We start from the raw sequence: 15,660 nt of genomic DNA on the forward strand, positions 1-15,660 counted from the left end.
TTTTTGCGACTCGCTGACTCATAGTCGAAAATATGAAGTCACATATCAAAAATCATATTAATATGTAATACATGTTCACAATTTTATTCTTGCATTTTTTAATATTTTTTTTTTTTAATTTAAACTTGAAAATGTAGTTTATTTCATAAATAAATATGTTTATAAAATTTAATTTTTATAAATTGTGTTGACATTTTTTATTTCTCTATTATACACAAATATACAGGGTGAGTTATTTTAATCAGCGCACCCAAATAACTTTTTTAGAATGCATTGTACATAAAAATGTTTCTTAAAAAGTTGTAGGATTTCAAAAGATCTATTTACTAACTTTTTCAAATTTGACCTTGGATAGCGTCGCCAAGGTCAGATCAAAATCACATTAACTTTTTTAAATGGAACACCCTATTTTTTATTCCAGGATTTAATAGCTAGTGTCAAGAGCTTTCCAAAACACTATAAATAATTTCATTATTGTTAAGTACTTTCCGAGTTATGAGGTTTAAAAGTTACAGTACACTTTCAAACTTCACAACTCGGAAAGTATTTAATGAAAATTAACTTCTTTATAGTATTTTGAAAAGTTCTCGAAATCGACTACAAGGAAATGTAATAAGATATGGAATGTTAAGGAAGTACCGATACCCCTTAATTAGGGAACTACCAATACTCTAACATTCTATATCTTTTATTGCATTTTCTTATAGTCAATTTCGAGAATTTTTCAAAACACTATAAAAAAGTTATTTTTCATTAAGTACTTTCCAAGTTGTAAGGCTTGAAAGTGTACTGTAACTTTCAAGCCTCATAATTCGGAAACTCGGAAACTTAACAAAAATAAATTTATTTAAGTATTTTGAAAAGCTCTTGATACAGGCTTAGATTTTGGAATCAAAAATAGTGTGTTCCCTTTAAAAAAGTTAATGTGATTTTGATCTAACCTTGGCAACGTCATCCATGGTCAAATTGATAAAATCAGTAAATAGATCATTTAAAATCCTACAACTTTTGTAGGAAACATTTTTATATACAATGCGTTCTAAAAAAATTATTTGCGTGTGCTGATTAAAATAACTTACTTTGTATATTCATGTAAACATAAACATACGTGGGCGCACGCCCACACACGTGTGTGTGTGTGTGTGTATGTGTGTGGGTGTGTGTGTGCGTGTGTGTGCGCGAGTGTGTTTATGCGGCTCACAAGACTGTTTATTTTTGACAATGACTCTTAGTTTATAAAAAGTTGCGTATCACTGATACAGTATCGGTCAAAAGTTCGCATACATCCCATACAGCACAGAAAATTCCAGCAACATTGCAGCAACGTTGCAATGTTGCAGATTGCAATGCAATATTACGGAGACATTGCAGAAACATAAATTAACAATATGCCTGCAACATCGCATAGCATATGCCAGTAATATTCCGAAAACATTGCAGTATCATAATTTTTTAATAAAGTAGTGGCAATAAAGAGCCAAAGCAGAATATTCGCGTATAATAATATATTAATTTAACTCATCCATAATTATTCATCTGCATTTAGCAAACTAAGGTCGGGCGACGTTACTAAATTTTCCGCTGAATCTCTACATTCCCTAAGAATATAACGTCCATATATCGACTGTAAGTCGACTCATCCAAGTCAGGCTTTCAAAGTTGACTGCAAATCGACTTTGCATAGACGTCTGCAGACATCCTTCAAATGTTGACTCTAAGACGTCTAGAAAAAGGCATGCGGTTCCGTGGTGCTGTGTGCATCATAGTATTGTTAAGAAACATAAATATTTATATCAATAGATGAAATAGGTCCATATATGAAGAAACCTCGATCTACAGCCCAATGAACAAACAATATTTTTTAATTGTTTTTTTAATACAAATTTTTTTATATTTAATTTAATTATTGTATTATATTGATATATATTTTCTAATTGCATCTTATTTAAACAAATAACAGAAAAGTTATTCCAGATGCTATTCTGCATTTGCAAAATTAGTAAAAAAACTATAATTTTATATTTGTTTATATAAATATTGTGCTTTAATTATACATATTTCATTTTTTCGATAACGTATATTGACCTGATCTACCAGTTACATATACATATCAGCATAAAGTGTTCACAGGTCATCATGAGGGATCAGTTTGCAGCGATCACAGAGGTCAAGCATCGTTCACCGGAGTCGCGACTTGGATGGGTAACCGCTTGGAAATTTCCGAAAAAATATTCCCAAGATGTTTTTTGCGAAAAATGTTTTCTAAAACGTTACACAAATATTGTTTCGTTTATTGGAATTATGTGATGTAATAATATTTATGTGAATATTTTGGAAAAATGGGATGTTTCAATGCAATATTTCAAAAAGTGGACATCTTAATGTTGCTGCAATCTTCCAGCAATGTTGCAGCAATGTTTCGCAATCAAAATGCAATATTATAATGTTTCAATGAAATCATTCTGCAATGTTCCTGTAATCTCTCTGTACTGTATGGGATCACTTCGTTCAACAAAAGAGTTTGTTGAGTTAGTAAGGGCTGTATGTTACAACAATGTCCTCTGATATACGGCACCTTTAATCGGATTTAGTAACATCCGTAGTTATGAAACTGATCACTTACAGTTATTCCACCCCGGGAAAAAAAAATTATATCTGACCGGATATATCTCGACAAATAAAATTACATCCGATTAGATATACTCAGATATGACTTATCTACGCAGATCTAATCATATACAGAGTGTTCGTTAATGGTAGTCCCCATGTTTTATCATAGGAGCACGCATTTGTTATTTCTAATATGTTAGAAATACATATCCGTCGGTAAATCATGCTCCTATGGTAAAAAATGGGTACAACCATTAATGAACACCCTGTATATCAATATGTAACCATATGTGGCACATATTATACTCTTTGATGGCTTCAATCGGATCATATCTATTCAGATCTGACAATATCTGCGATTCAATTTTTTCGGAATATCCCAAATCTGACATATCTGTTCAGATCTGACAATATTAGTGATTCTATATTTTCGGGAATAACCCAGATCTGACATATCTGTTCAGATCTGACAATATCTATCATTCAATTTCAGGGAATAGTCCAGATGACTGTAATATCGCTGAAAATCAATCATAAATATTGTCAGATCTGTTCAGATATAATCATATTAAACAAATGCAATTCAAAATACTTTACATCTGACCATGGTCAATTGTGCATATCGAAATATTATAAGTAAAACTGAGATTTAAGATATCCTGACATTAGTAGCGAGAAATGATACGCTGAGACGCTGAGAATTCTTGCGTGCTATTTTTAAATAAAACGCTATTTTGATAAAATAACATTATAAATCATTTTAACTTTTAAAATTGTTTGAAAACTATTTTTTTTCTTGACGATTGTTTATTAACTGCCAAAAAAGCATAGCTTTCGGACAATTTTACAAATTTGTTAACGTGATTTATAGTGTTGTCAAAATATCTCTTTATTTAAAAATGGCATACAAGAATTGTCAACGTCTGAGCGTGTTACATCGCATTAAAATTCGATTTATTTAATTATAATTTATGAAATCCTGTAATTTCGGATTGAAATGGATTTAACAAGTGAATACTGGCGCCACCACTGGGTGGCCATGCTACGGGGGATCTTCACGTAAGTCGAGTGCGGCCACAGGCGTTATATCTAGGTGCCACCGACCACCGCGGCCGACTCCCCAGCTCATACTTCAGTGAGAATTTTAGGAGCTACTTGTTGTAACCTCGAGACGAATACTCGCTCTCATTTTTTTCTAAACGCGACGTATGTGTGGAACGTTCCACATAAAATTTTATATTTTTACATGAAAATAACAATTTGTATTGTTATTTAATCTTGTACATGAATTAAATATTTAATTCAAATTTAATCTTCTTTTAATCCTTTTAATAAAAAGGATACAAGAAATATTTTTTTGTAAACTAAACATTTATTGCGTTTACATTAATGTAAATTCTGTTTTCATAAATCTATCTGGATTCCGATCTTATTTTCAATCGATTTTAATACTGTATTTTCGATGCAGAAATCCCGATCGATTCTGATTACTTTTTTTTTTTAATCGGTTTTAATCGCACATTTTCGGCAGGGATTCCTTATAACATTCCTTCATAATTTATCCTTTCGTTTTTAATTATATCTCAGCAGATCTGAATTCAGCAAATAATTATATCTGGTCTTATCTTTCAGATCTGGTTAGGTTAGGTTAGAATATTGTCAGATAGAGACAATTTGTATATTTGATCTGATAAATCAGATATAATCATATCTCGACAGATATAATCCTTTTTTCTCGGGATTTTTCAGGAGAATACTTATGATTGGCCAATTTCATAACTACGGATGTTACTAAACCCGATTAATGCCGTGTAATATGGGTCAATGTTTGTAAACATATAAAACATACATCCCTAGTAGCAATTTTCTGCAAGACTGCTGTAAATCTTGCAGCAGATTCTTGACAGATTCTGCCAACAGGACGTTATGATCTGCTTTCTCATTCTGTTCAATTCTTCTGAAAGATTCTGCAGTAAAATTCTTGCAAGAAACTTGCACGTATCTGTTGGCAGATTCTTGCAAGAAACTTGAATGTATCTGCTGTAAATCTTGCAGTAGATTCTTGAAAGATTCTGTCAACAAGACGTTATGATCTGCTTCCTCATTCTGTTCAATTCTCCTGAAAGATTCTGCAGTCAAATTCTTGCAAGAAATTTGTATATATATCTGCTGCAAGATATGTAAAATTCTTTCACCAGAATATTTTAGTATAGTATTAAAATGGATTAAAAAAAGATTCAATTTGAATTAAACATTTCATTTATGTACAAGATTAAATAACAATACAAATTATTTATATGTAAAAATATAAAATGTTATGTGGAACAGCGTTCCATACAAACATCATATTTAAAAAAAATGAGAGCAAGTTTTCGTTTCAAGTAGCTCATATATGTATAAGAGCTCACTGAAGTATGAACTGGACAGTTGCCCGCGGCGGCGCCTAGATATAACGCCTGTGGCCGCACTCGACTTACGAGAAGATCTTCCGCGGCGTGACCACCTAGCGGTGGCACCAGCACTCACTTGTTAAATCCATTTTATTCCGAAATTGTTATAAACCTTGTAGCAGATCTTTCTGCCGCTGATTAAGCACAATCTGTACAATATCTGCACAAGATCTGCGCGTCATTTCCATTGTAAGAAACTTACAGAAATCTGCTGATCATATTTGTGCAATATTTGCACAAGATCTGCACGCTACTTCTGTTAAAAGAATCTTATGACATTCTGCTGAAAAACTTTGCTAGACTGTTTACAGACTGCAGTTGCGGGAAGAATCTGCTTCAAGATAGCTCAATATTTGTACCAAGTTTCTGTAAACAGTTCATATACAAGTACAGTGCACGAATATTGAAGCAGTCTGCTAGCAATCTGCCAGCTCTTTTGGGAATAATCTTCTGCACATCTGACTCAATTCTATCGCAATTAACTGCACGCAGATTCTGTCCTGCAGAAAATGCTACTAAGGATTAAAATTGTCGACGGTATCAAGAAAAAAACTCGAAAACACTAAAAACACGATTTGACCTTTTCAATCTCCAAACCTAAACCCAATAGATAACTTTTGTAAGATAAATTAAATAAGCTCATTCAAAACCAACCAAAGAATAAGACAATGCTCTTTGAAGCTCTAAAAATTGCTATTGCAGTGGAACGCTACTTAAGGGGATGCTAAAGATGTCCTTTTTTACCGACTCAAAGCGATTAATTTTCATGCATGCCATTTTTCTAATTGCATTTACAGATTTAAAAACCTCTCGCCTCAATTAAAGTGTTAATGTACCTCATAATGATCGACTTTATGCCGAGAACATTAAATTTATATATTTCTTTTATTTAATCTTAATCGAACATGGCATCTAGAAACTATCAACGGGTGCCAATATTTGTTTCAAACAAATATTTGACAGTTTTTTTTACAAAACGGGTATACATTGTGAGGTGCAGATTACACACAAAAACAATATAGAATTTGCAATTTGGTTTAGAAGTTAAATATAAAAGATAAGTGTATCTGAAACTTCGTGCATGCAACGAAGATGAACCACGATAAACAAAGCAGTTGTGGGACACAGTAGATGACAGATTTTGCATTAGATGGTGCTAAAATCGAAGAATAAGATTACATGATATATTGAATTCGTTGGACAAAGAGCGCTAGTCTCACGGTCTCGCCTTGGCCTTAGCGCCCTGCGCCCGACTGCGTGCTACTCGACTGTTGCTCGAAAAAAAATCTGTAATACTAACGTTGAGAAAGTTCGGCCTTAGGTTCAGCATCCCCTTAATATAGTATACTCATGACAATATCATCTCTAAGTTAGGTCTCATTGCGCGCTCGGTAACGATACTTCCACTCCGGTTAATGCCCGGTAAACAAATTTTGTATATAATTATACATCATATATGTCCATATACAGGGGGTTCAAAAAGTCCCGGACCGGTAAAATATCTCGAAAACTAAGCATTTTAGAAAAAAATGTTTCAGATAAAAGTTGTAGGATTTCAAAAGATCTATTTACTGATCTTATTAGTTTGACCTTGGATGGCGTCGCCAAGGTCAGATCGAAATCACAATTAACTTTTTTAAATGGAACTGCCTACTTTTTATTGCATATTCTTGTAGCTTATCTCAAGACCTTTCCAAAACACTATAAACAAATGTATTTTCGTTAAGTATTTTTCGAGTTGTGAAGCTTGAAAGTTACAGTACATTACAGCTTTCAAGCCTCACAACTCGGAAAATACTCAACTAAAATAAACTTTCTTGTAGTGTTTCGGAAAGGTCTCGAAATCGATTACAAGAAAATGCAATAAAAAATATGCAGGGTGTTCAAAAAGTCCCGGACCGGTTGAATGTCCCGGACTTTTTGAACATCCTGCATATTTTTTATTGCATTTTCTTGTAATCGATTTCGAGACCTTTCCAAAACACTACAAAAAAGTTTATTTTCGTTGAGTATTTTCTGAGTTGTGAGGCTTGAAAGCTGTAATGTACTGTAACTTTCAAGCTTCACACCTCGAAAAATACTTAACAAAAATACATTTGTTTATAGTGTTTTGGAAAGGACTTGAGATAAGCTACAAGAATATGCAATAAAAAGTAAGCAGTTCCATTTAAAAAAGTTAATGTGATTTCGATCTGACCTTGGCGACGCCATCCAAGGTTAAACTGATAAGATCAGTAAATAGATCTTTTGAAACCCTACAACTTTTATCTGAAACATTTTTTCTAAAATGCTTAGTTTTCGAGATATTTCGCCGGTCCGGGACTTTTTGAACACCCTGTATATTAAAACACATAAATTATACATAATTTTATATAACTATACATAATTGTATATAAATTCTGTTCATTGGGAAGGCGAAATACTCGGATAAGTTTTCGTCCGCTTCGTGCAGGCAAGCTTAGTCAAAAACACAGTACACACGCGTCGACAGGAAACATCTTGTAACAAAAACAAGCATTGTAAGGACTCGATTCGATTAACCAAATTTACCTATATTTCTTTTTTTTTAGACTGATACGACATAGATTTTAACTGAGTATTTTAACGTGCAATTGGTTATGCTAATAGTTGGATAAAAAATAAATTGGCCGGCGATCCAAACATGGATATAATTATATTATTATTATATTATATTTTGTCTTTAATTATATTACTTATTAATTATATTATTATATTATCTTTAATTATATTATGAATATAATTAAAGATAAAATAATTTCATATATTAAACTTTAAATAACTCGATAAGGAAAATTTAAACATAAATCATAAACATTCATCTATAGAATTTAAATATATTACAATTTTTATTTAATATCGTTCAGTATAGTATAGGCAACAAGTATAAAATATACAGTTTTTTTAATTGCTTATATCTCAGTATCAAATCTCAATATTGGTCAATTTCATTGTAATTATATCATGTCGTCTTCTAGCACAATGTATAGTTTCAATTTCAAAAAATTCCCGTTATTTTCAATTCACAAGTGTACTACCTTAAACTAATAAAAAGACTGCCAAAAAGTATTGTAATAAAGGCCCGAAGAAGATATATCGATAAAAATAAACTATGACTGTCAAAACTCATAGTGTTTTCAAGTGCAGTAGGTTTCAACTTAATCCAAATCAGATTAATGATGCTATACTGAAATTGTCTAATTAAAACCTAGAATAGAGCATATGACGTCATTAATTTATTTCGAGTTGAATTTAAATTTACTGCACTCGAAAACAGTGTTAAAAAATTAAATTACTACAAAATATTAATTTTTGTTGCATGTTTTTTTAGGGAAAACTTTAAATTATTTTCAAATTATGTTCAAATATAGTCTTTGCTATAAATTTTCCAATCATATATTTATGTTTTTTGTAGATTACAGCTGTTTTACATAGATGCGTCCAAATTTTTTACCGGTACTGTAAAAATCTCTGTTGTCTGCAAAACTGAAATTCAGTTTTTATAAAAATACAGTGAATACTAATAATTAGTAACCATCCTGCGATATTTAAATTTTGAACGAAGTAATTTTAACAGTTGCTCCTAGAATTCAAATTTATACGAGATATATTTCACCATATCTATCTCATGTTCGCCTTCTCTCCTCTATTGTAAAATTTATATGATATTTAGATATTATATAGATAATATTTAAATATTTAGATTTAGATTTATGTAATATTACAAGGAATTAAATCATTTTAATATTTTTATATTACAAATATATCGCAATTATAATATATAAATTTATTTACTTTTATCTCAAAGCTCAATTTTAAAGCTTACCTTCAAAAGCCATTGTTGCATCATCTTATTAGAACATAGCTGAAAAAACTTATAATACTGTGTTCTTTATTCTATCCAATGCGCTGTTTTAATTATAAAAAATAGAACGTTATTTGTCGGCGCCTCATTGTAATATTTATACAATGTTGCAGTAATATTGCAAAATCATATGTGTCATATTGTAATATAATATAGATATTACATTAATATTGTGATATATAACAAAATGTAATATTTCTCTAAGATTTCCGTAATATTTCATTGTAATTTGTAATATTACTGTATTATTATATTTCTAAGCTATTATGTGCTATGTGGGATTTATCCATTGTATTTTACCTGTCAACACGCCCATATAACCGAAGCTATAATGTATCACGTCCATGAAATCAATTTTCTTCAACGCATCGGAATTTGTTCCTTGAATGTCATCATCTAGCGCTGTAGCTGCCGAGTTGATCTCAAATGCTAGTCCGGGTAGTTTTAAAGTGAGAATCATTACAACGAGATTTGTGTGAGTCGGCGGAGTCGGTAAACCGAAATAGTCGCCCAATCGAAAGATCACCAGTAAGTAGAAAAAGGAGAAATATAGGCTAACCAGATGGCATTTTCTGCAAGATCAAAGTCTATCAAATCTATTCTGTAGCAAACATGATCATATTATATTCCGGATTTAAGAGAACTTGAATTTTCTTACATTGTTCCTTACATTTTTCAATGAATTGATTTGTAAAATCCCATCTCATAAAAATGTTTGTAAATTAAAAGTTTGCGGAGTAAATGCTGAAAATACATTAGCCATGGTTTTCTTCTACTCCGGATTACCATTTATTATGAAAGTGCAATAAAAATAAATATTAAGAAGGGATTTTGGTTTAGAGCACTTGAAAATGAAATAAATTCAAAAATTTCTTTTAAAGAACTATTATTCCAACTAAACTATAATTTTAAAGTCTTTTATTAATAATTCATATACAATATAATTAGAAAGAATTTTTGTAGGAAAATGTCTTTCTGCAGAAGGAAAATTTATTTTTTTCGCGTATGGGGATTTTAACTATGGCCACGTCAATAAGGATATTCCACGTCTATGTTCATCTTACACATCCATATTTGAGAGTGTAGTATGAGTATAGACGTGGAATATCCTTATTGACGTGGCCATAGTTAAAATTCCAATATAAACCTACGCCTACACAATTCCACACCTCGCCCGCACACAAAAACCCATAATTCTACATTAAACCTCCTAGAGTTTTGTAGCATACAAATAGTTATAATAGTCAAGTTATTTCCATTTGTTTAGAATAATGAAAACTACAACATTTCCAAAATTTGCAACCAAATCCGCAGAAAGACATTTTCTCATAGGAATAATGCGGAGTTTTTCTGTTAAACATATTTTGCTAAATAAAAATATTTAAGATAGACTCGGCAATATTAAAATTAGGACATAAAACGTAGGAAATGCGAGTCAAACACGGTAGTTAGTGCTCAATAATAATAGTACATATATTTCGCTTTTAGTACATCAATATGCATACAAATATCGGAAGCGTTTCGACTTCCCTTGAAATCGTTCTCAATGATGCTTCAAAATTACCAAAACCGTTATATTAAAAGCTGTATCGAGTAGTGATCGCGTTGACTGACAAAACTTTTCATATTCAGAATGTTGTCTCCAACTTAAGAGCGAGAATTAACAAGCCATGAAGTCGCTCCCACATGTTCAAAAAACAATGATCCATCCATGTTGATAACCAAGACATACGAGCGATTATGTCGTAATTTGTGGTGAACAGTGGTAATGAATGAATCCTCGGAAGTTATAAAATAAAATTATCAAAAAACTCACCAGCACTGTTAAATCAAGCCCTTTAAATTGACGTCACATTGTAAAATAATAAATTAACACAGATCTTTAAAAGTAAAACGTCTTTAAGTCAGAAATAAAACTGAATAAATCTAATAAATATATTTACGTTTTATGTCCTAATATTTTGCTAAATTTTAATATATGAGTATTTTTAGAGTTATAATTACACAGTAAAAAAATTTGTGTATTTGTGTTAAAATGAATCCTAGTTAAAATTTTGTGTTAAATTTGTAACATATCCAAGTGTTCTTTTAACATAATATGATTATGTTATTTGAAAATTTTGTGTTGAATTGATGTTCAACATTTCTTGGTGTTTAAATAACACAATTTATAGATAAATGAATGAATAACATAAAAATAATGTAGTTTTAAAAGAAATTTTCTTTTAAATAAGTGAAAAACATGTACGTGTTATTTTAAAATATTATAAATGTTAATTTTACTGAAGAAATATGTTCCGTGCCATTAATTACACATTTTATAAGTTAAACTATACAAATAATTTGTGTTATTTTTTTCTGCTGCAATTGCCATCTGTTAAATAGACATACACTATAAAAACAGATGTGTTATTAAGTGTATTATATTAAATCGAACGCATAAAATATGTGTATAATTAATGCACGAATCGTTGAATAACACATTTAGAAAAAAACAACACATCACTAAGATTACACAGAGAAATTACACATGAAGCTTTGCAACATTGAAAAAAATGAATAAGTAGTTGTTATTGGTATATTTTTATATTTATTCTGCTAGGAATTTCTTCTTCCAATCGATTGGCGCAATCAGTTTTCCTCTACAGTCAATTTATAACAATTTCTTTATAACAATTAATTGCAAAGTCGATTTTTGCAACGTGCTTTTTACAATAATGTTTTTTATGCTCCAGTACTATTTCCGGTAATTGTTATTTTTTTACTATCTTTATTGGTCTGGTCATGGGTAGCAACAGGTTTTAATTATTTATATATTAAAAATCTCTAACAATAAGACTAAATAATCAAAGGGCTAGTAAGAGTGTTCGCGCGGTATTCAAGACGCAAATTTCTTCATATTCAAATCAATTTTACTTTAAATATAACTTTTTATTAACAGTAGCACAAGCGTATGATTAGCTCAGTGTTAGCGTATTAGGTTATTGTTCCAAAGATCTTAGGTTCAAATCCCGCCGTGCCGATGCGTTTTTAAAAATTGTAAAACAATGCGTAATTGTAATTAAGTAAAATAAAAGAATCTTATATGCGAAACAGTGAATACAGATATAAGCTATAAGAATAAGATCTGTAAAAAAAAATTTATTATTTTTAATTTACTTATACCTTTCTTGAAAATCTACACACTTTATGTGTGAAAATGTGCATTTACACGCATGTAGATGTGAAAAAAGTGATTACAAGGATTACACACGTAAAATGTGTTAAAGTGACACATTTTTTTACTATGTACTTCATATGTTAAATATCACTGAGATCTACAACATACTATTTCAGTTAAATTTTATGTTATAAATGTGACTATGTGACATTAAATATGTTTACAAAATATGTGAGTGTTACATTTTTTGTGTTAATTTATTACATAATATTTATGTAATTGACTAACATATTTGCCTTGTGTAAAATTAACTTAAAAATTTGGGTGGACCGTTTGGGACATGCAAAATGTGTTAAATTTAACAGTGTACAAATTTTTACAGTGTACAAATCTGAAATCAAAATTTATAAAATCAAAAAGAATAGATTCAATAAAATTAAAAAGATCAAGTCTTATTTAATTTAACTTATTTATGTACATTTTATACATAAGAATTTTTTAGACTCCTAATATTAAATCTGCAATCAAAAGTTGAAAGCTCGAATTATGGTAAAAGAATGAGATTTTCGTTAAAAAATACTAAAAATGTCTTTAATGTTGAAGACATTTTTGGTATTTTTTAACAAAAATCTCACTTTTTTAGCATAATTCGAAATTAACAACGGCAAATTTCTAGGTAAATGTTTATTTAATATAATTTAATATAATTTATAATTTCATTTTTTCAATTTTTTATATTTTTACTATAATTTTTCTAATGTTTTATTTTATTTCGAAGGAATAATTTGTAAATTTTATACATGATAAAACATAAAGCAATTTTTAGATTAAGATAAACAAAGTGGAACTGTGCATATTTTACAAATCCAACTTGTTTGGATGGTTTTTCTTTAGCACAGAAAAGGAACAAAGAGTTCCAAAATAATACCACAAATAAAGCGCGCGCGTTTGTTTGCGTGCGTGCGTGCGTGCGCGCGCCATTGTCATAGGAAAAAGCCCATTTGATTGATTCTAATTTCCGAGATATTTATTGTTTTATTGATTTTAATTGACAAATTATAATAAAAATTTGTTTTATAATTCGTATATAGAAATCCAAGATGTAACTCCTGGCGTTAATCTTTCGTACTAAATAATTTCCATTGTGGAGATAAACGTGATTTATTGTGGAAAAGGGCTCATTTGGTCACGATGATTTGATATGATTGAACGTGTCGTTTGGTCATAAGTCGGTATTCTTATTTTTAAAAAATAATTTTAAAATTCTGATTCTAATTATATGATTTCTATTTCTAATATTCCATTGTGCACACACTTTATTAAAAATCTCCATTAAATGACATTTTAATATTTTTAATGATAATTTACTGATATTACTAATAAGTTATTTTTTTAAATTCTTTTTGTTTTCAAAAACGGCTAATTTAGTCAAGGCTACAGTTTTAAAAACTTGGGAAAAAAACTCATTTTTTTTTATTTGTTCTTGGATTTTTTGGATTTTTTTCTCAAAGGTAGAAGACCAATTCTTTGGAAAAATTCAAAAAATGTTGTACCTCATCAATATCAAAGTTACCTGTTTTACAATCTGATTTCTTAACTCTAGCTCGCCATATTTATTTTCGAGTCCAAAGTTCACCATTCTCCGATCCATCATGAGACAGCTCAATTTTTTGTCACTTTTATTCTAATTAATATTTTAAAGCTCATATTGTAATAATAATTAAAAAATATATAGTTTAAATACTATCCTCATAAGATAATAATAGCAGGTCGAAAGAATGATTTGACAAAATTGAATTTATAATACTATACAAAAAAAAGTAAACTTTGAAACAAGATTACACATCAGGAGTTCACTAAATCAGGATATGACAAACTAGAGTTAAAAATCTGTATTAAAAGAAATAACTAGAAAATGAACCGTATAAAGTTAGACTAATGTTAGTTTCTGTCTTTAAATTTCCATCCTTAAAGTTTTTTTCTTTCTATTTATGATAATGTAAGGATGAGAGAAACAAAAAGCAAACCACAAAAATAAATAAAAACAGACTTAATGTATTTTTTAAATAAAATAAAACATATGCCTCTTGATAATTGCTAATATTCAAAATTCTTCACAAAATAATTAACAACATAAATATTAACTTAGTCTTTATACTCTTTAGGATTACATTTGTTCTTACAACAGTTTGTTTAATAATTAATAATTATTAAACCTCAAGTGATGTAATATTACAAATATAAACATAAAAATTAACTTAATATTAATTCCAGCGCTTATACGAGTCTCATTTTAATATCTTATACTGTAAAATTAGATAGCATATCCTTAGCAATTCAACAAAACAGCAATTTTTCAGAAGAAAACTGAAATTTTTCTGGTTTTTTCCAGCAATTTGAAAAAAGCAAGTTTTTGTAAAACTATAGTCCAGGCCATATATTACATAGTTCTCAAGTAAAAAAACCGATCAGATTGTTTCATATGTTAATTTAACTACAGAGATGTATTGTAGATTTCAGCATATCTGGATGATTTTGTTTACGTTAAAGTAATTTAAAGGACTTTGGACTTTCAACTTGACTTTTTTAAAAATACTGTGTTTGCAATCTCAATAGTTAAATTTATTTTTTTCGATTAATTTTCAGATTAGGAGGTTCGATAACATTTTAAATAATTTAAATGGTAGCTTAATCTCCAATTATCAAAGCTGATGCTAACTTTATTTTAATGGGCCCTTTCCTATAATAACCCACACATATGTATACATATCTTTATATAGTCATACTTCCATGATAAGTTGGTTATGATAACAGCGTTGACGAGAACAGTAATAACTGGATGTAAAACAGCCGGTCCTGAAACACAGACCACTAACGCGAAGCCGATGAGGGTCGCGATCCATTGTTTTGTATGAGGTTCTTGTATTTTTCGATAGAACGGCCCGATCGCTATAGAAAGCAACAGCAGTAGTACATAAATGACATCATTCCACATTGTTATCAGAACGTAATGAACGGCGAGAGAGCGATTATTCTCTCCTCGAAACGAACGCCGCTAACGTACTGTCCAGTACTGTCATCAGTGTTGCTGCATGGTGGAAGAAATCGTGGTGGGAGTAAGCATGATGTGCGCAAATTCGAGCGTCTCTGTCTAATTCTTTACCCTCCCGCTTATTTTCGGTCGCGAAAACCTTGTCGTACCAACTTTGTTTAACTCTGTGCAGTTGTTACAACTGAATATGATTTCCTTCGTTGCACGCACGTCATTTAGGGCTGTGTTCCGTTTTTACTGGTAGTACTGAAAATTTATAGTTCACGTCACATATACTATACATTTTCAGTACTGGCAGTTAATATCGGAACATAGCCTAGGGCCCAGTTTCACAACTTTGGGTTTAACCCAAGCTTAGTTGAACTACCGTCAAGTTTAACGCCACGGTTAAACTTCTATCGCGATTCACAACCAGATTTTAACTCTAGGTTACGTAAACCTATAATCTATGCGAAGAAACTTCAACAGACTTATCTTTCTTCTAGAACAAGTAGTGTGATTGGTT

General features: G+C 30.3%; 1 protein-coding gene across 1 annotated transcript in view; it reads right to left on the reverse strand.

The window, feature by feature from the left end:
• LOC105199501 (lysophospholipid acyltransferase 7) overlaps window positions 1-15,098 on the reverse strand; it is a 38,725-nt gene extending 23,627 nt beyond the window's left edge. The window contains exons 1-2 of the mRNA XM_011166639.3: window positions 14,890-15,098; window positions 9,244-9,515 (exon numbers count right to left, since the gene is read on the reverse strand). Coding sequence (XP_011164941.2) covers window positions 9,244-9,515; window positions 14,890-15,098 — 481 coding nt within the window. The remainder of the gene's footprint in view (window positions 1-9,243; window positions 9,516-14,889) is intronic.
• Between the last annotated feature and the right edge of the window lie 562 nt (window positions 15,099-15,660).

Source organism: Solenopsis invicta, chromosome 13, assembly GCF_016802725.1.
Source record: "Solenopsis invicta isolate M01_SB chromosome 13, UNIL_Sinv_3.0, whole genome shotgun sequence".
NCBI lineage: Eukaryota > Metazoa > Arthropoda > Insecta > Hymenoptera > Formicidae > Solenopsis > Solenopsis invicta.